The sequence below is a fragment of the Ammospiza nelsoni genome, chromosome 9 (assembly GCF_027579445.1).
Source record: "Ammospiza nelsoni isolate bAmmNel1 chromosome 9, bAmmNel1.pri, whole genome shotgun sequence".
Classification (NCBI taxonomy): Eukaryota; Metazoa; Chordata; class Aves; order Passeriformes; family Passerellidae; genus Ammospiza; species Ammospiza nelsoni.
In genome coordinates, this window is record NC_080641.1 from 33,115,030 (window position 1) to 33,136,328 (window position 21,299).

At 41.2% G+C, this 21,299-nt stretch overlaps 1 protein-coding gene across 4 annotated transcripts in view; it reads left to right on the plus strand.

The window, feature by feature from the left end:
• The window catches only part of FGGY (FGGY carbohydrate kinase domain containing), a 129,469-nt gene that overhangs the window by 94,934 nt on the left and 13,236 nt on the right, over nt 1-21,299 (plus strand). For all 4 annotated transcript variants that reach the window (XM_059478187.1, XM_059478188.1, XM_059478189.1 and 1 more), the window contains 3 exons: nt 1,236-1,310; nt 4,558-4,678; nt 7,280-7,374. In XM_059478187.1, coding sequence (XP_059334170.1) covers nt 1,236-1,310; nt 4,558-4,678; nt 7,280-7,374 — 291 coding nt within the window. The remainder of the gene's footprint in view (nt 1-1,235; nt 1,311-4,557; nt 4,679-7,279; nt 7,375-21,299) is intronic.

Below are 21,299 nucleotides of genomic sequence, written 5' to 3' on the forward strand. Positions count from 1 at the left end.
TACACTATCCCAAAGGATTTGGGTTTCTTGCTGCATTGCTGATGTTTCAGTAGAAAACCAGAGATTATTGTACTTGAGGTATCACTACAGCCACATTAATTTTCTAAAAATTTGAGGAATGTTCTGTGTGTGCAGGTACCTTTCCTAGGAATCACATTGCACAGCTCTTGCTGCTGTTATCTCACAGGTGAGATAACAAATCTTACAATTCATTGCAATGAATTTCAAGAGAACTTTGGGTAAACCTGTCTGGGAAAGGAATGAAATATTCTCACCATATGTGGTTGATTTAAACAGCCTTTCAGCCCAACTTTCAGAGTTTGGGTGTTTCTCTTCCTTGAATTTACAATGGTAGATCAGCTCACTCACAAGCTAGGGCTGTGCAAAACTGTAACAGAAGGGTGTCATAAGAGTATAATTTGGTGATATCAAAATACCTGGTGATTAATGCAAAAATCTCCTTCAAAATGGCAAATTGTCTTTGAAGTGAGCCTCTCAAGCTGCTCACCAGCACCAAAATCTGTTGTATTTAAGGCTGAGATAGGAAAGGCATAAGCACTGCTGCATGTTTTAAGCCACAAATAAAGGAAACATTAAAAAAAAAAAAAAAGGCCTATATATTTTTGGGTCCTAATAATACCTCCATTATTTTATGAAAGAATTACATGCTGCAGCAAAATCAGAATTTCCTTGCTATGATGGTTGTATGCAAATACTGGTAATAGCAACCCATTTTTTCTGTCACAATTCTGTCTGCATGCAGGTCTTGCCTGATATTAATCCAGAGTAACTACAGTGCAGTATTGATTTATGTCAGAGTAAAGGAGTTTAAGATATAGTATTTAATTATTAATTGTGTTTCAGTGTTAGGGTGCTTGGGAGGGAGGGGGAGAAATGCTTTTAAAAAGTTATTTTTATGTAATAGCATTTTCATATTATTACATTAAAAACATTCACGAGCAATATCTGAGTCATAACATAAAACTGTCAGAGTTAATCTATCTCTAATCCCATACAATATGCTGTTTGTTCTTTATTTCTTCACAAGGGCAAGGATAATTTATGTGGCTCTTCCCCAGATCAGGAATAACATGTTTAACATTACATTATGTGTACAGCTCACAGGAGCATGGCTTGGAATTAGCACTTAAAACTTGTTACAACAAGAAGCCATAGAGAACAATGGAGTTTTACTTTGGCTGGATTTTTACATCTTCCTTTTGATCTTTGCACAGGTTGTTGGACTAACATTGTCTCGGGGTCTGGATGAACTTGCCCTTATCTACCTGGCCACGATCCAAGCCATTGCTGTAAGACATTTTTAGTGCATAAAAGAAGAAATGAATTGTTCTGTGCAGACTGATCATTCCCTTCTGCTAACCAGACTTCTAATAATACATGAATTCACTTAATGGGCTCTTTAAAGGAGCAAGATACTGTTCACCCACAGTGGTGACCACTCCCAACTGGAGAATAATCAGCAGACTTCGGGGGAAGGTGTTCCCCTAAAAAATCTTGTCCTTATGGCAATTCTGTACATGGAGCTTTTGCCTCTGGTGCAGATGTGAGGGAGGAGGCTGACAGCACAAGGAGCAGTGTTCACATCCCAGCTGTCCTGAGGGAGGCTGAGAGAGGGGAGAAAAGCTCTGGCAATTGTACAAAGGGCTCTGTGCTGCCCTGAAAAGCCTCAGCTTCAGATTGTTCCCAAATCTCTGGATGTGCCCTCCCTGAAAAGCCTCAGCTTCAGATTGTTCCCAAATCTCTGGATGTGCCCTCCCTGAAAAGCCTCAGCTTCAGATTGTTCCCAAATCTCTGGATGTGCCCTCCCTGAAAAGCCTCAGCTTCAGATTGTTCCCAAATCTGTGGATGTGCCCTCCCTGCCTGCTGGGTGAGGCAGAGCTCTGTGCCAGGGCTGTGCCTCAGACCCAGCAGGGCACATCCTCCCCTGTGTCCCTGCCCCGAGGGGAGCAGTCCCAGCCTGTGGCCCTGGCTGGGCAGGGCAGGGCAGGGAGGCTGGGAAATGTCCCTGCTGTTTGCCAGCACCAGAGATGTGGAATTTCTCGGAACTCTTTTTGTTCTGCCCTGATTTTCTGTTGAACCCAGGATTTCCAGTTCACGAGAAGTTCTGTTTTGAGGTGAAACCCTGGCTCACAGAAGTGGTTTGGAAACCCTGGCCCAGGGTGTTTCCAGTGGGACGTGCTGTCCTCAGCCCTCTGGTGACTGAAATCCACATTCTTTTAACATCCTTTCTGTCCATTTTTTATTTTTATTTTTTTAAAGTTTGTTGAAGTTGAGGTGTTTTTGCAAAACATGAACAGTCTGATGAATTGGGGAGTTTTCCTGACAAATCTCTGTTCAGTTGGAAAACTTCCAAACTCCTCTCCTGGTTAAACAACAACTTTTCTAGGCTGGGTCAGCCATCTGGGATGGAGAGGGTGGGCGGCTGCTGTAAATTTATTGGGAATTGTTCATCTTGTGTTTTAACCCTCCCTCTTCAGCAAATAAGGAGAACTTAACCCCAGCCTGGGATTCATTGTTGGGAGTTGGGAGCCTTTTGCAGATGAATGTAGCTGGGTTATACCTGATGCTTCAGTATAATCCCACCATTGAAAGAAGAAAGTGGAGGAGAGGTTCAACAATGCCAGGGACTGATCCTGCCCCTGAAAGGAACTTCCCAGTCTGGAACAGGTGCCCTGTGATTATCTCGTGCTAACGAAGTGGAAACCTTCTCTGCTGGAAATCCTGGGAAAGTCACCTATTATCTCATTATATGATACAGCTCAAACTTGATTGTAAAACACAAATACTGTCTTGAGCAGTAAACTCAGCAGCTGCATACCTTTTGGAGAGCTGATTGAGCTGATTTAATATAAAAAGGACATATTGTAGTTTTCTTTTCACTATAAGTTAAGGGAAATTATTTTTCCCCCAAAACATTATTGAAACAGTAACTAAAAAGTAGACAGAGAACATTGGTTTTGACTCTATATATTTACTAATTGCTAATAGGATTTCTAGGAAATCAAATTTTCACTCCCAATTTTAGCTTCACTTTTATTGAAGGAAACAGTTGTAGTAATCTTGTACCATTAGCTGTCTTCAATGAGTGCAAGATAAACTTTAAACCTATGTAAAAATCTTGTACAAAGTGTAGGCCTGCCCACAGAATGTTAATCTCTAGCTTTCTTTTCAGCAGGAGATGCTTTTTCCTTTTTATATAAAATTTGCATTTGAAGCCCCTCAATTTGCATTTTCTCCAACCCAGGATTAAATTAGTTCCCCCCCCCCCCCCCCAGTGAAATAAGTCTGGCTTTAATTTAAATTGCTGTGTGAATACAATTTTCCAGGCAGGTAAACACAAAATAATTTTCACAGCATGTTCTTTCTCAGGGTCTTTGACGTGTGTATGTTGTGAGAGAAGTTGTTAATAAATTTGAATTTCAGAAGCAGTGAAAGAGAATCTCCTTTTAACTATTCACTGCAAAATGCAATGCAACAGTTGGCCAGATGAGAACATGATCAGAGATGTAATTGTGGCTGTCCAGCCCGTTCTGAGCAGGCAGGCTCCTTTTGGAGCAGTTGATATTTCCATAATTAAAATCATGACAGTGCAATTTGGAGATCAGCCCTCTGTGTCAATAGGGAAGCAATGGATTTAGTCAGCTGGGGCTGCTCAGGTTCCTCTGAACTGCTTGTCTAAAAATCAAAATACATTTGAAGGCTTGTCCAGAATAGTGCTGGGCATTCACTGTGGACATCTCCAGCCTGGTGGAGCCCTGCAAGTTCCATTTTCAGTAGTTTTTGTTTGAAGAGGGGTTTGTTACAGCTGCCGCCCTCTTAATGAACTGCAGCATGGTCTAAAGAAAACTTAAGTAACAGTTTGTGAAAACTCTGACCAGATTGTGGGGAATCTGCCTACCAAGAGTCACCCTGGGCAACATTTTGCCTTGAATTTGACATTTTGTCAAATACGAGCTTCCAATTTAACTTCCAAGACATTATAAAGAGCTGGGAATTATTTTTGGTCAAATAGTTTGTCAAAGAAATGGAAAATATTCTTGCAAGAGGGAAATAGGAAGAAGGTTGACTTCAGTGAGGAGGGAAGCAAAGCGAACAAAAAGAAAAATTTTTTTTTTTTTGAAAATGGCAAGCATTTGCTTCTGCCGTTCTGATTTGAGTTTCTCAATGGAGACTGTAAATGAAAAGTTTAAAATATGCCTGCATTTGAGATATTTCAATTAATCCAGCCATGAAGTGGAACACTTTATTTTGCATAGGGCAAAGGCCAAGAGAAATAGTTAAGCCAATGCAAAGTTCTTCAGGTTTTCCTTTTTGCTGAAAAGACAGAAAACAGTTTTTTATTTGCTGTTCTCTTTTTGTTCTGCTTTGCTATTTGGCTTCAGAATTGAAACCTCTTTATTGAGCTGGATTTTCAGATGCTGTTGCACAAACTAAAGAGAAGTTTCTGGTGGGGATGCCTTTGCCATGCAGGTGTGCTTCTGTTCCTGGCTGCTCTCCTGTGCTCACCTGGTTCTGTTTTTTGCCCCCTTTTTGAAGTTAGGAACAAGACACATTTTGGAGGCGATGCAGGCTGCAGGACATGAGATCACCACGCTGTTCCTGTGTGGTGGGCTGAGCAAGAACCCTCTCTTTGTGCAGATGCATGCTGACATTACTGGTGAGCCTGGGGAAGGGCATGGAAAGGAGTGCAAATACTTTTTGTTTAGGTGTATAAGTACTTTGTCTTTGGAAAAATGAAGACTTTATATAGAGCTGTATTTTGCTGCATGGCCAAAAAAGTGTGCAATGAAATGTTCCTTCTGTTGGCTTCACCCTATTTGACTTGTGACACTTCCTGCTCATGCTGGCATTGCATCCATCCTAGAGAACAATTCTTTCCTGAATTGCTTCCATGCCTGTGTCACTGACGTGGTTTAGGGGGAAACATCTGATTCCTTGCTCCTGCAAGGTGTTGCCCTTGGTTTTGTAGAATTCCTGGTGGAATTCTACAAAATTCACCCAGGGCCTTCCACCCACCTTCCACCTGGTGGGTGGGAGGCCCTGGTTGTGTGTTTCACTACAACACTCCATGGTGTTTCACTCCATGGTGTTTCACTCCGTGGTGTTTTTGGTCTCCCTTCAGCCTGTGTGTGTTGGCCATCTCTGCACACCTGCGAGTCAGTTGAATGTACTTCAAAAAATGTGGAAAAAATAACAAAATTTAGTGTAAAGGACTTCAGAGAAACATTGAGTGATGTGTGTTTTGGGTTTATTTCAAATTAAGATCAGTTAAACTGTCATAAATGAAGTTTAAGGCCCAAATTTGGGGCATTTGGTCTGGAGATCTGACATCAAACATCAAACCACACTTTATAAGCCTGATGGACAAGCAAAAAACATAATGCCTCTTGACCTTAAAATTCACTAAATATATTGTAGTCAAAGTGATGCTTTGTGAAAAATGATGTTAAATCCGTGCCTTTCCTTCAAAAACTCACATACTTCAGGTGAATTTCAGCTACATGTAGAGTTGGGCTGCTGGGTGGTGATGTGTAAAAGAAAAGATCTGTGAAAAGGTATTCTGATTAAAATGTAATCACAAGTTCTTTGACTGTAACTAATGGCCAAGTACAATTCAGGACAAAAGGCCTTTTTGCAGTCTGGAGTTCTCCCGCATTTGTAAAATCAGTGACTGACAAGGGATGTCAGAGTTCATCTGACTGAAATGCTCTTGGTTATGTTGAACTCATTAGAGCCTATCAGATAAAATAACTAACATTCCAGGATCAATCCCCCATTCTTTCCTGAAAAGAAAAAAATCTGAATATATTATTGTTAGCACAAATGCCCATGACTCAGCCATGCAGACATCCAATAGATAATTCCACAGGCCACTTAAAAAGTATCTTGATCTTTTTGTTTGCCTGGTAAGAATTCCGTATTCATTCTGACCGTGCGGGAAATGGGCAGTAAATTTTCGAGCACGCTGAAAATTGCTCACTGACGCCTGGCAAAGAGCCACAGAGCTCTGAGCTTGAGATTTGCTGTTCCAAGCTGACCCAAGTCCTGAGCTGAGCTTCAGCTGAGCTGCAGGAATGCTCAGGTGACAGAGCAAGCTTTGCATCAATTAATTGAAAGCCTGGTGTGAGGTGAATTTGCTTTTTTATATCAATAATTTTATTTCTCATTTTTCAAAGTGGGCATTTTGCCTTTTTTCTCTATGGAAGTTGTTTGTGGCTGATTTTAGGATTTCACCCACATTTCAGCTCCGTCTAATCTTACAGCTGGCTCTCAGGAGCAGCATTTTTTAGGGTATAATATGGTGGAGACTGTTCTGAGCAGGAATCCCTGCTCCCACCCCTGTGTTTGCATCATCATTCACTGAATGACATTATCTCAGTACTGGAAATGCAGACACGTGCCAAATACTGCAGGAATATTAAATTTTTCAGCTTAGTGAGTAGAAGCATCTGAAGTGCAGCTAGAAGAGTATCTAGATTTGTGCTCTTGGTTTAGATTTTTCCGGGGAATTAAGAAAGCAGGCTAATTTTTATTTGGTTTTTTTTTAGCCTTTTCCTGCTTTTCTTTACACTAGTGAAACAGGTCTCAGAAAATTCTGCATAAACCAAGGGAAAGTGTGTTCTTAGTAGTACCCATGGGTGATGAAACACTAATATTTAATTCTACTTCAGAATATATATTGTTTGCTTGTTTTTCCAGTGTCTTAATTTTGTTTTCCAGTATCTTGCACAAATTGGAAGACAAAATTTCTCTTATTGTTTCATACATAGCTTGAGAAATTTTACTACTCATATTTTCATGTCTTCCAGCAAAACCAGACTGGCTTGTTGGCTGTATGTTCAAAACCAAACACAAACAGTCTTTTTTTGTTTGTTGCAAAAGAGACAAAAAGGAGACCGCCTTGTTTTCCCCTCCAGGTCAACTTTTAATAGGCACGTGGGTTTGGAGGGTGTGGGTAACAGGTTTATACCAAGCCCTTTGAATGAGATAAATAGCCAGTGTCAAAGATCTGGAGGGTTGGTTTTTGTGTGCTTTAGGTTCTGAATTAATATTTTGCTAAAATGATTTTATTCAAATGCTGCACTTTCCTTGGAGCCTAGAACCACAGAGCAGAGAGATTTACATTAATCTACAGCAGGATGTAGCTCTGAATGGGGTTTTGAATAATGGGTTTTGATTCCTTTTTTTGTTTTAATTATTTGTGGAGCTGCTGGTGCTGCTGTGTTCTCTAACAGAGGCCTGGCTCTTCCCTCTGCAGGCAAACCTGTTGTGCTGTCCAAAGAAGTGGAATCTGTTTTGGTGGGTGCTGCTATTCTTGGAGCTTGTGCTTCTGGGGATTTTGCATCTATCCAGGTATGCAGCACCTGATTTTATGTCATTTTTTTTCAGTTTTAATATGTCTTACACCTTGATTCTGCCACCTTGCACACACCTAAAGCCAGGGGGAAAAGTTTGTCCCTTCTGCACAGCCAGACAAGATCCAGCATCGCTTTCTCTCCACCCTCTGTCCAACTCCAGATATTATTTAGGTGTGTTGAGGATTCATTTGCCTTTGGAAATGTGTGGGGGATGTGCATAGAAGCTGCTGTGTATGAAGTTAGCCCATGTAATTTTACAGACAAAACAGGGAATTTGGCAAGGCTCTGATCCTGCAGGAAGGTCACACTTTCATCTCAGTTACATTTGTCCTACTTTCCTTCCTTCATATTGAGGAATGTTAAACATAAGAAGGAATAAAGCATTATTTATGCAGTAAAAAAATAACACAGCTCTTGTCTTGCCCCCAGTGAATGCAGAGTTAATAATGAGGATGGAACTGCATGTCCATTCATGTTATTTCAGTCCATTAACAGCTGAAAAAGTAGCAGTGAGGCTTTTATTTTTGGTGGATCAGTCAAAGCATGGCTTAGCTGCATTTATACAAACAACAGTGGCATCAGAAACCCAAAGAAGGGTCTGACTGTCCCAAATCATGCCTGTTTTCCCACCTGGCAATCCCATAAGCCATGTCCTCTCCTCGTGCTGCACAAGGACACTGAAGAGCAAAATCCTGTTGGACAAAATGATTTATCAGGATGGTCCCTAATACATTTGTTGCATTTTGCTTTATAACATCAGGGACAGATATTGGTAGATGAAATTTTGCACAAAAGCTTATCTGGAGATATTTTGTGAATAGAGAGGTCAGCTCCTTGACCTGGTTAAATTGGTGCAGTTCCACTGGAATCAATAAACAGCTCAGCATAAGCTGAGGAGCTGGGCTGTGCTTGGCACTTCTCCAAATGGGAATATTCTACAGAGCTGGGTAGGTTAGCACAAAGAGCAGTTTCCTTTCATAAGAATGTTTCCATTAAAATTAATCACATTGCAGCAACTACACAGTGCAACATAGATATCTGTGTGTAATAATTTTAGTGCTTGTAAGGAGGCCTTATTTTGATAAATGTAATTTCAGTAACAATTTTTGGTGACAGGACTTCAATTCTTACTCTTCTGTTAATCTTCTGCCTTCAAATACATTTCATTCCAAGTCTAGGATGTTTTTCACTACTGTACAAAAACTGAGCATCTCAAAACTGATTTTATTAAGTCTGTTTTTATCAGCATTGGAAAAAGCTAATGCTGTGAAGTTTTCTGTGTTGTGTTTTATATAATTTTTGTGTATCCATTTACCTTTAGTTTTTAACCCTGCCCTTATATATAAAAATATTTCAGAAGAATATCCAGTAATGTCAGAACAGATATAAATATTTTTAAAATCATTTAGCTACATGGGATCACAAAGGAGAAATTGAATACATTTATTTTAGGGTCAGGGAAATGTGTATCTACCATTGCAGTTCAATAACCTCTCTGACATTTAGTTTTGTAACACATCTTCCAAAACAACTCCTTCTTAGAGGTGCTGCAAACATTCAGCATCTTTGTAGATTTTGCAAATACAGGTTATTACCTCTCCTCTAATAGATGGTTTGTGCTTAATTACTGTGCTTTGCAAAGCTCTTTGTTTGCTCAGTGTAGTAGCAAAGGAGAGAGCTGTGGGTTTTTTACAATAACCTCTCTCCTTATGTCTATGGCTTTTTGAAGGGGATTTTTTACTGTATTTTTCCCAGTCACTGGTCACATTTCTCAGAACAATTTTTGGACATTTCCACTCAATGTCAGAATCAAAATGTTTAAAAGCTCCCTGGTTTTTATGGGTTGGCTCTTCTCCACTTTCTAAAACTCAAGCAGTTTTAGGACAGCTTGGACGTAGCACCCAAATCTGGATCCCTCCAAATCACTTCTGTCAATCTTAGTCCAGCTTTACCTCTGACTGCTGCCCACCAGGGATGCTGAATTTGATGGAATATGCATCCTGTAGGTATTTGGGGCATGGGGCAGCCAGGCCAGAGCAGCTGCCTCACTCAGAATCAGGACACAAAGGCAAGGTCCTCAAAATCCCCCAGGACATCCTTTTCAGCAGAGGTGGGTCAAGGTGGGTCACCTAGGGAAGAGTCAGCTCTGTGGTGACCCTATGGAGTAGTCAGAGTTAGGCTTTATTTACCTGCCCAAGTCAGAAATGTGTTGGAATTGGGTGGGATTTCCTGTGGCTGTGCTGGTTGCTGAACTCTCATCTTCCTGCACAGCCCTGGTGCTTGGTTCTGTGCTGCCCCATCACTGGGGTTTGCAGTGGGGAAGCAGCTGCTTCAGAGCATGGTTTTTCCAAGGACAAGCAGGCAGTCACCAGACATGGCTGTTGATGCACCCACCCCACATGGGACAGCAGGAGCCTCTCCCTGACCTGTTTTCAGCAGTGGGTCATGATGGAACATTAAAGAGCTTTTCCTTTATCCTTTGGTATCCCTAAATAAGTTTATTCTCACAAAGGAACATGCAGCAACATGCCTCCTGTCTATTCTCCTTTCCCATACTGCAGCTCTTTGAACAATTCAGCATTTTGTTCTAATTCTTCATTTTCATGTGTTTTTCTTCATATTTCAAGTGATTTGTGCAAAGATTTTTGTGCTTTCTACTGACCACATCTGTATTGGCACCAAAATTCTCCATATACAGAGCCTTAACAGAGAAGCCTTGGAAATGAAGGATAATGCAAAAGCTGTGACCAAACAGGTTAATTTGCAAGCTCCTAGTGTAGACTGAAAAGTTCAAGCCCCTTGAAGCTGCAATTTCATCTTTAGGTAATTCTATCAAGGGAAGATTTATAACCTCCATCTCTCAGGCCTGGTCACCATATGTTGTTGCTTCAAAGAATGTTGACTTCCCTATTTTCCTCTTCATTTACTCTCCCTGCATTTTTCTCCTCTGTGGTAAAACAATTGGTCTATCCAAAAATAAAAAAAACCACACAGTGTAGTGAGTTCTGCCCCATTTCATCTCTTTGTTATTTAGTCTCTAGAAACTCCATAAAGGGGAGAAAATCCTCTGAATTTCTTCTTGGTTTATCTTCTCATTTGCCCCTACAGCTGCTGCACACTTTTCTCTGGGTGGTTTTGTGGGAGCTCAAACCCAGCCTGACTGGGCCCCAGCAGACAGTGCTGTGTAAAACAGCATGGCATAAAGATTTGTGAAATAGAATGTATTTTGGGGGTTTGGATTTTTAATACATGCTCTATTGAATGAAATAACCTTAATATTGCTGGTTTAGGTGGGTCAATTTATTGGTTCTAGCCATTCCTTTCATGCTGAGCAGCAGGATCTTGCTTTTCTATGGGATTGTTTCTATAGTAAAAATATAGTTTCCGGTTTAGCCAGCCAGCAATTCCTTCTCAGTAAAATGTTCAATAAATAAATGTCAAAGTTTCCAGTATATCCTCGTTACTCTGCCTCACTCGTACGTAATTGAAAATGGGAAGAAGGTGCTGTTTGATTTGGCAGTCATCCAGCTAATTTTTTTTTTTTTTTTGATAGCCCACTCTTTGGGACAGAGCTGTACACCAGGGAACAGGATTATTGCCTTATAAAACCCTGCAGCCCACTGACTATTCCTTAATTGCGTATTAAAGCAATTAATAAAATTACCTGTATGGAACCAGATTACCAGATTTACTTTGGATATGCTGCATTCACGTGGGGCATTGTTACTGGCCAGCATGGGAGAGAAGAAACTGTGATTTTCTAGAGTGCATTTTGTTGGTAACTCTGTAATCAGCTTTCTGTGAATATTTTTGGTGTGAAACACTGAACTAGCATTTGGAATCTATGTGGCTACAAGATTTTTCAGGTCTCAAATTAACTTTTAAGGGAGGTTTAGCCTTTCCTTTGTTGGTTTTGTTTGTTAAGCAAGTTGATGGTATAGCCTGCAACTAGTTAGGGAAAAGCTTTTTTATCGTTTCTTTAAAGCAGGTCATAGGTGCATGAAAATGAGCTGGATTCTATAGGAAGAGGTGTTAGGTAATTATGTCATGTGGATTAGCTGAATTATTTAGCAGCTGAGCAGGTGAAGAATGCCCTGGGTCCAGGAAGCAGCTCCAGGAGCCTTGGGGCTCGTGGTCTCCTGGCTCAGAGTCTGTGGACTCTATGGTGGGAGTTGAAGTTAAGGTGGTGCAGGGAAATAATTCACTCACAACCCTGTACCCACAGAGCCTGGAAGAATTTTGTTTGCACTGCTGAGTTCTGCTTCATTTGATGGACATCTCTTCTCAGTTAGCTCAGGATGACGTTGGGTGGTAGAACACAGAGGGAAAAATCAAATAACAAACCCCACAGATAGCACAAGTTTTATAAAGATCAGACAGGAAGAACATAGGACACACAGAGTGTTTGCCTTGTAACAATTAAAGTGTTACAGACAGTCATGAATGTAAAGAAGTTCCTGAGTACAATTAGTCCACAGCCTTGGTAATGGACCAACTGGCAATGGGGAAGAGACATTTTCATAAGAACTCCCATAAATAGTACTGGGACATATTCAACTTTTGTGCTGACAGAACTGGAGGGGGTTAGGCCATTTCCATTTCTGGATCAGGCTGTTTCTGGTGTAATTTTGTTCCATTTATTTCAGTGGACGTGCTGCAGTTGATGATGTGATCCTCTATTCCTCTTCCAAAGCATCACCTGTCAGGCCATGGGTTGAAATTCATGCAAGCGTCCTGTGATTTCCATATTTTCAAAAGCAAGGACTGAGTGGAAGATCAGGGAAGGGATAAGTTTTTCCTTAGAAATGGTAATAACTTGGGAAATCAAAAGAGGAAATAAAATTACTTCTCCCTGTTGAGTTCAGGAATGCTGCCTTCCCTCATCTCATTAAAAATTTAAAGCACTCTTGTTTTTGAGCAGGGTGAATTAGTAATTAAGTGCTATAATCAACTTGTGTAAACATAATATTGAAGAAGAACAGCAAATTAATCATTTCTTTGGCTTGCCTTACCTAATTAATGCACCTTTTAGCAAAGGCCTTCATGCCATGTTGGTTTTTTTCTCCCGTTCCCTTAATCAGAGGATTTTGGAAAGGCAGAGGAAGGGGATGGTTTTTGTTAGGCACCATGATGTACACAAGGAGCGTGTCAAGAGACTGTGACCTTGCCTTCCTTTTCTTCAAGAACTCCAAATCTGCTCATGTAAAGTTTGAGCCCATGGTTTAGTGGAGACCATCCTCGGGCACAAAGTAAAAAGCTCCTGCTCTCCTAGGTAGGCATTGGTTGGTTCTCTAAGAGACTTTGAGAACCAAACTATTTTATGTAAAATGGTCAATGCCTTGGAGAATATTTACATCTAACCAAGCCTGGGCTCAGGGCAGCAACTTGGCAGTAGAATTCCATCCCTTTACCTCTTTCCTTGGTGTTCTGACACTGAAATATGACTTTCCCTAGTTGAGAGTGGTTTTTTTCCCCTTGTGTTATGAAATTAGATTCAATATGGCATGCATGAAACCACCAAGATACTGGCAATGCCTCTGGCTTTTGTATAGAGTCAGCTGCCTCCTTACCAGAAATCTTGAGAGAAATATAGATGAGAGAGAGAAATGAAAAGGCAGTGATTTAATGGCCACTGTCCAGTTCCTTGTGGCCTGGTGTTTATGGTACAAAGAGTGCCTTTTTAGTTAGCATATTTTGGCCTTACTGTCAGAAGTCTTTGCAGTGAGGGTAAAAAGCAGATGAATCACTACTACTCTTTTGCCCTAAGGATGATCCTTCTGTATTAAAGCTGAGGAATATAAATGCTGGTTTGTCTCTGCCAAGCACAGAATGAGCTTTCAATCAGTTTGAGAGTGTGACTTTTTTCACTTTCCAAGCCACAACAAGTATGTAGAAACCTTTCTACTTTCTTTCAGCTGACTCCAGTGGACAGCATTTCCATGTGGCTGGAGTTCCTCTTTTGGGAGTTAAATCACACACACAAACACCACCATGTAGAGATCACACAGCTGAGATGTGGCTGTAGCTGCTCGCACGATGCTTTCACAAAAGTGCTTAGAAAAGTACCCTCTGCCTTGTTGCTGTTTACTGACATGTGATACTGGTTGACATCTGTTGCCCTTCTCATTTGAGGTCTGTTTGCTTTACTAACTTTAACATTTCCACATTGCTGTGCTGCTGAAGTGCAGATACACAAATCTCCTTGCAGTCCCCAAGGTCCTTTTATGAGAAGCAGAGCTGCCATCATTTGATATCATCCTGCTGGCTGCCTTTTATACTGGAGTGGAGAGAAATAATTCTGCTGCTGTGAAATGTTCTTGGGGGAGTGCAATGTCTAGTGCTATATGTTGTCATACATTTGATGTATTATCAGATCAGTACATGCTGTGCAGTAGTGTTTAGTTCATTGTCACAGCAGATGATTTGTGTTTGGTTTATATCACTTGAAATTATTACAGGTAAAAACTTGTCTAAGTAAATGTCAAAGTTTGTCATAGCAGGTCACATAGCTGCTGCAGTGACAGATGTTCTTAGTCCACAATCCTTATGCAGCATTCCCAGTTAATGTAAATCAGTGTTGCTCTGGGATTGCAGAGGAGTGACACCAGTTTACTCCATACCCCAGTCCAGTCAAGCACTGGGGGGCATCATCTGACTTTCAAGTAGGCAAGAAGCTCAGCTGGAGACAGGCAGGACTGGCCATGTGCTGAAGTGCTTTACTGGATCAGAGCCCAAAGAGGAATCTGACACAGTGCACTGGGAGATGACACATCTCGAGATGATAAAGGTGATTAGAGCTCTGGCAGTTGGTTTGTATTATTGCTCCTTCAGGAACAAGCTGTGGATGCTACAGGTAATGGGACACAAAGGCTGTGTCTTCTGTTAAGTGCTGTCCTTTTTGTGGAAGCTCAGCATGCTGCGTTTGAAATGTCAGGCAGTACACAAATGTTCAGATTTGGAATTTCTCAGTAACTCTTTAATGACAGGGAAAGGCAGCTGCAGTGAGTCCGTGTGATATATCTGCCATAACAGAACTGCCCATTTACAGGAGCTGAGTGTTTGGCACAGCTCTTCTAACACTGGAGGCAGCAACCTCAGCAGTCCAGTACTTAGGGATGTGGCCTTGTTGCTGCTCTGAAAGCAGAAACAAGCATGAAATACCACACTAATGAAATAAACCATGGCCTTTCATTTGGGCACTGGTGGAAGGAGATGGGGCACTATGTGCCAGGATATCAATGTGACTTCCCTGTTTATTAATTCTGGCTGAGACTGGTGATAAAGATTTTATTACCTATTTTTCACATTTATGAGGATGAACTGAAAAGGTAATGAAGACCTCTTGGAGAGAAGCATGACAAAAGAAATCTATTTAATCTGTCTTTATGCTGATAGTGTAGCTGGCTTTGCACAGTGGCACAGCTCCACTGACTTCTCCCAAGTTCTGGTTCTTTCACACCCTGAATTACTGTGTTAGAAACAACCACATGTATGTGAATACAACCTCCTCTGTCTGTAGGATTAACACTTACATTGTCATGTCTTTTAGCTTTTTAAAAGCTCACATCAGCTGATGCTGGCAAAGAATAAGATGTAGTGTTTTGTTAATCTGCACAAGTTGAGACTCTTTTTAAACCAATGGTGTTTTTCTCATCTGTCAGTAAGCCCAGGACCTGGCAAGCACGAGAAAAAATGCTGCCTGGAATAGTGCAGCTTCTACTGCTGCATATTTTTGTAACAAAAAATGAAATGACCACAGTGAAGTTTGTGAAAGGAGATGTACAATTAGTTGATTTTTTTTTTCAAGAGGAATAAGATAAAGATCAGCTTGTAGAAGTTTAATAATATCACAACTTTACAGTTTTTTCAGCTTGCTGACCCTGTCTTCTCTTGAGGAAAACCATAAATATGAGGAAACCATAAATGTGTCTTTGTAGTAGATAGATACTTTCTTAAAAGTGTACTGTGATCCTTCCCCTTTCTATTTTAGGGACCGATTTTATCCATGTGCTCAGAGATACAGCTGAAGTAATTTGGACCTTGGTCTCCCCTTCTGTCCAGGCCATTTAAGCAGGGAAAAGTGTGATAGCAATATTTTATAGGAAGGATGAGGACAAAGGAGGGTGCCATGGATCTTTTGTAACTGTCAGTAGCCAAGAAGGTCCCTCTCAGAGCGTGTCTTGCTTAAATGATGTTTGGGGTGTCAGACAAGTTAAAGTCTCTCTGCCCTCACCTCTTCAGTAGCTGAGCAGAACAACCTTCAAGTTAGGCCCTGGAGAATTGGAAACTCAATCTGGCTACATTGTGAGATTAATTTTCCATCTGGGATTTGCACTCTTGCTATGTCAGCACAGGGATCAGACTGTTCCGTGGCCAAGCACGAGCATGTGGAGTCACAGCACTGTCTGAAATGCTTGAATGTCTTTCACACTGAAGTTTGTGAAGGACATTATGATCACTTAGTTGTGGGATTTGGTGCCACTAGTTCAGACCACTAGGACATACTTCTGCTGCCCTATATTTGAAAAAGTTTTGTTTTACGTATGCTGTTATCCTTGCTCCTAAGGTTTCTAGAGGGGTTTGTTTCTTAACATTTTCTCTCTCTGTATAGTTTAACAAGACTGTTTACTATCTCAGAGTGTCCAATACATTTTATTGTGGTTAACAGTAAAGACATTTTTCTTTATTCCCCTTCATATAATCACGGATCTGAAATGGTGAAGGAGAAATCCCATAACGTCTATTAGAAGGCAGCTGCTTTTTTAAGGTGTTGTCTTTCCTCAGAATTGGAATCCAATTCTCATTCTCTTTTCTTTGTTCAATCATATGTTCTTGTTTCCTTGGTTTCTTTGATTAAAGCATATAACAACCATTCCCACCCCTTTCCTTCTTGTTTTGATACAACTTTTTACATGTCCTGTGCTTAAAATTTCTGTGGCACAGTTTGAAGTTGGGCAATGGGATATAGAGAATCCATATAAAATTCCTTTGTGGCTCTGTTTTGTTTTTACTGGGACACGTGTCCACGTAATGAGAAGCAAGACCATAATTGTCACTCTTGAGGGAAATAAAGGCAGAAAGGCTGACCACCAAGTGGGCATGGAAAAGCCTGACTTGCAGATTTTTGCACACAGATATTCCTCCAGATGAGGCTTGAAAAACATTGAAAGAGCACAAACAGGGAGAGCTGCTGTGCCCATTTCTTGCTGTGCCTTGTAAGTGCACAGCAAAAGCGAGTTGGGCTGTTGTCTTAGGAATGATTTATGGGGCATGTTCTCCATGTGTAGCATTCCTGGGAGCTGCATTCCTCTGAGCATCACTAACCCTCAGTACAGAAATACCTCCTGACCCATGCAGAGTCTGTTTGTGAGAGCACCTGCTGTCAGCTGCTGTTTGCCACGCAGCTTCCAGAGAGTCCTTTGCCAGGTAGAGGTTTTAGGGAGGAGTGTGGGAGCTCTGGGGGGAGCACAGTTTTTGGGCAAGTAACAGGGAAAAGTGATGTGTCATTGCACTCCTCACTAATGAGGGATGGTTAGATCTGACAATGTCACTTCTTTGGGAGCTTGGGAAGCACAGGGGACCCCTCGAGGGAGAACTCTCTGGAAAATAAACCAACTTCTAATCAATAGTTTTTCCTTTGAAGAGTCTCTGCATGACAGGCATATGTGGGAGGGCTGTACTCTTGTCCATCCCAACATCTCCTTCCCAAAACCATGGGGTGGATGATGATAACACTTCACCTTTGAAAGGTGCCTTCATTGCCCAGCCCTGTAGCACAAACACCTGGGATATATTCAGCAAAATACTGCTGAGCCTTGTAGCCTGCAGACTCCTTTTGCTTTCAAAATGTCTGGTAAGACTTAATTTTTTCCTAATTTTTCCAGACTGGTGGTTTTCTATATCTTGTTGTGAAATCACCCATTTCTGTTAACTTTAAATAGTTTAGGTATTGGATGCTGTATCTTTAGACCAGACTGAGGGAAGCAGCTCATGTGTCTTGCAGCAGATAAATGGGATGTGTGTTAGGCTCTAGGTTGGGAGCTGGCACTTAGCTGAGGTGTGGGAGGTGAGTAATGGCCCTAAAGATGCTAATCTGTGTGAAGCCCTTCTGATAAATGAGGCCTTTTTGTGATGAGCTCTCCTCACGTTCCTGGACTGGCTGGCATAAAAGCTTTGAGCATACAAGCACATTACTCATTATTTACTGGTTGTGGTTGCAAGGTCATTTAATTTTGCAATAGTCCCATCTAAGGGATGATTCTTGCATTGCATGAAACGGAGACTGAGCAAGATTCATTTTTAAAATTTGCTTTGTATAACTTTGCCCCTGTAGATATTCAGCACATTTGCCATAAGACACAAAATGCCAAATGTGTGGCTTTCTGGACATGGACCTTCCACTCATCCCAGAGGAGAATCAGGCATGGAAAGAGAATAAAGATAGGAATGGGGCTTTTCTCTTTCAGCACTAAATCCCCAAAAGCCACCATCTCCTTCTCTCTGCTCCCACTCTGATGTTGTTTACTCTTTCATCCTGTACTTTTTGCCTCTGGTTTGTGCCTCTTTTTTGCTTAGTAACTTCCACTTTATCTTTTCCCATCTCTTGGTCTTCTGTCTTCTCCTTTCCTCTTTCCTCCCAACTCTTTCCACATCTCATTCCCTTACCCCTGTCCTCACATAATGAAAAGCAAAGAGTCAGGGATGGTTTGTGGCTCAGTCACTGCTGATCCCTCACCTCAGGATCTCTCTGAAGGCTTGCAGGACTTCAGCAAAGCCTTGTGGCAATGCTCTCTGTTTTATGGGCACAGCATATGAACACAGACTGGGCTGTGCCAGTCTTCTTGGACTGGAAGAGGGGAGATTTATGATGGCACTGATCACAGGGCTAAAATAAACTGTCCTTCCTCAGCCAGAGGAATAGGAGTTTGTAAATGCCAGCATTTTATGCACAAACTGAAGGACAGGGCTGAGGGAGCCAGCTGCCCAGGTTGGCTGCTCAGAATCTGAACATGGCAAGGCTTTAAAAGCAGAGAGCCAGAAGAAGTCATTTATATTAAAACAAACTCTGTCATGAGTCATTTGACTTCTTTTTCTCTTACACACATAGTTTATGTCCCAGGCCTTCTAAGGCCCGGGTAACATCTGATACTCTTTAGGCTGAGCTGGCTTTAGTAGGAGTGGGATCCTGCTTCCACTTACACTGTACCACTTAGAACTCTATTTAATTTGAGTCTTGTGTTTACAGGCTGTAACTGTTACTTATTTGTCATTTTTATGGTAATAAAAAGATTGTTTGTCTGTGATTCAATCCTTGCTGTGCTGTTGAATAGGTCTGTGTCCTTCAGCAGAGGAAAAGAGGGACTTTTGCTTTTCACCTCATTCATTTTTCTCATGCAGCTCCAGTCAGGTCAGCAGGCAAGAGGGAGTGCAGGTCCTTCCCTTCCCTCCCAACCACAGTCTCGGGCTATTGATGTCAGCAGAGCACCACTCCACATTTTTCACACCATTTGCAATGATGTGAATGTGATTTTTCTTCCCTTCTCCTGCAAAAGAGCCAATGCCAAAGTGTACCCTGTCTGCAAAATACAGCTTTGTCTCTTTTACCATTTTTCTTTTTTTTTTTCATTCTCTCCTTTATCTCATCCCTTCTCATCCCAGGTTTTGTTTAAACATTTTTGCCAGGTGCAAAAAATAGTTAACTGCAGGTAGGAGATGTGAAAGGTGTATGAGTTCTTCAAGTTCCCTGCTTATGCCAAGGCCCATAGAGATCTGAAAGGGGAGAATGAAACACAAAGGGCAGGAAAGCTTTGTCCTACTCCAAAGTTTACAGGGATAGGCTTCACCCCCTCCCCATTCAGCTTCCCTGGGTAAGGATAACCCTCAGGCCCCCCTGCTAAAAGAGGCTGCACCTTAATTAAGAGCATGACTCTTGTTCCCTCTAGTGGCTAATTACACAGCATCTCTCACACCAGTGTCATTCCACTGCTTTCCTGCTTCCCTGCCCAATTTTCCTCCCATGCACCCTTTTTTATATGTTTTGTAACTATCTAAATGCCTCCAAATGATGGTATTTGCCATTCTTTGGGTTGTGCTTCTCCCATGGATAGATGCAACACAGCAGTTTAGGGCTGGAGAGGTTTTTGCTCCTGTTCCAGCCATGGTGGATTTTTCTGCAGCCTTACCAGGAAGGGTTAAGGAAAAAGGACTTTTCTTGGTTTATCAGCATCCCTGCTCCTATTGTAATTCCTTAAGTATGAACAGATATGGATGTTCAGAACTGCTGGACACCTCAAATCCCAGGCTTGTTTCGTGTCCTGGAGATAAGGAGTAAGTTGCCTGGCTTTCCAGATCAAACAAATACCCTGTTAAAATGTAGTGTAGTGTTTCCTAAGGACACAGGAAAAATTCAGTGTTTGCCAAAGTAGTTGTTATTAACAGCCTGGTAATGGGAGGCACTCTGTGCTAGTTCAAAATGACACAAACTGCTGCAGCACCAAGTTCTTCTGAGTAGAAATAAAAGCAGAATTTTGCAATGACAAAACAATCTGTGTAACCTAACTTGAGAGGCAGAGTACACAGACTTGATTCCCACCTTAGCCACTGACTGTCTGTGACTTTGGTCAAGTTGTGTAACTTTGTTCTTCTTCCTCCTGACTTGTGAAGCAGATTTAGTGATTTAGTTTGGGTTGTTGTATTAAAGTGGTAGAACAAAAAGTGCAAAGAAAATCTATGATGATGCTAAAGATGTTGCTCTGGTGGGTTAAAATAAGTCAGAATGGAAAGGCTGTAGATTGACAACACAGTTACACATAATTGGATCCTCTTTTGACTTCAAAATCTTACTTTGGAACTGCAGTTTGTTATTGTGTTAATTTTCATTGCTATGTATATAATATGGAAGATGGTTTATATACTGTGGCATGGTTACAACTCTGATGCTTGTATCAAGTTTTAGTATTTACAGTATTCAGAACATTTAAAGATTGTGTTGTGCATCTGCACAAAAATGTACTTCATTTGCAGAACTCTTGTTTTTTAGAGAATATTTGGGAAGGCATGGGAGACCACATCCTTTTAAAGCACAAATTCACTCAGGGTTTGGATTGGCAATATCTTAGGAACAGCAAAGGCTAATTCCAGATCAGCATTTTCATTCCCAGCCTGAAGCTTTTGGTGTCTAACACGGTGCCCAACACATAACTGAGGTGCTCTTCTTGCTCAGGTATGGACCCTTCTAAACTGCAGTTGTAGACTTTTCTGGAGACTTCTGAAAATCAGATGTTGCCCTTTTTTGACTGCAGTGGGACCAGGATTAGCAGAAACAACAGATGCATCTTGCATTGCTGAGCATTTTCTGAGTTGCATCTGAAACTGATTTGTGACAGGCCAGTAACCCAATGAGAGTAATGTAAAACATCCAGCAGGGTAAGACCTCCTCCTTAGAACTGTATCCTTTTTCTTGCATGCCTGGGTTGCATTTTTTTCAATTAAGTTACTGAGTTGTAGAATGACCCACGTTCCTTTATTGCTGTAAAACCAGAATGACTGACAGCTTTTAATTGCACATGCTCCTACTGTTTGTTGGGAGAGGAGGGGGCAAGATGGGATCCTACCAAATGTTTGAAATATTATGAATAAAGATTGTTTAGCATGAAAAAATGGCTTCTTATCAAGGATTTAGATAGATATGTTGCTGATCCTGTCTGATGTTATATAGATCTTCACTAATTATTCTAATGTCAATAACCAAGCCAGAACAGAACAATGGACAAGTGTGTTTAGAAAGGTGTGCAGTAAAATTCAGACTTGCATCAGATAAAAGTAATTTAATATTTCCCTCCCTTCTAGACTTGTCACAGCCAAAGAAATACCTTTGAACAAAAACTAGTTGTTTTTTTTTTTTTCAGATTTGCTGCATGA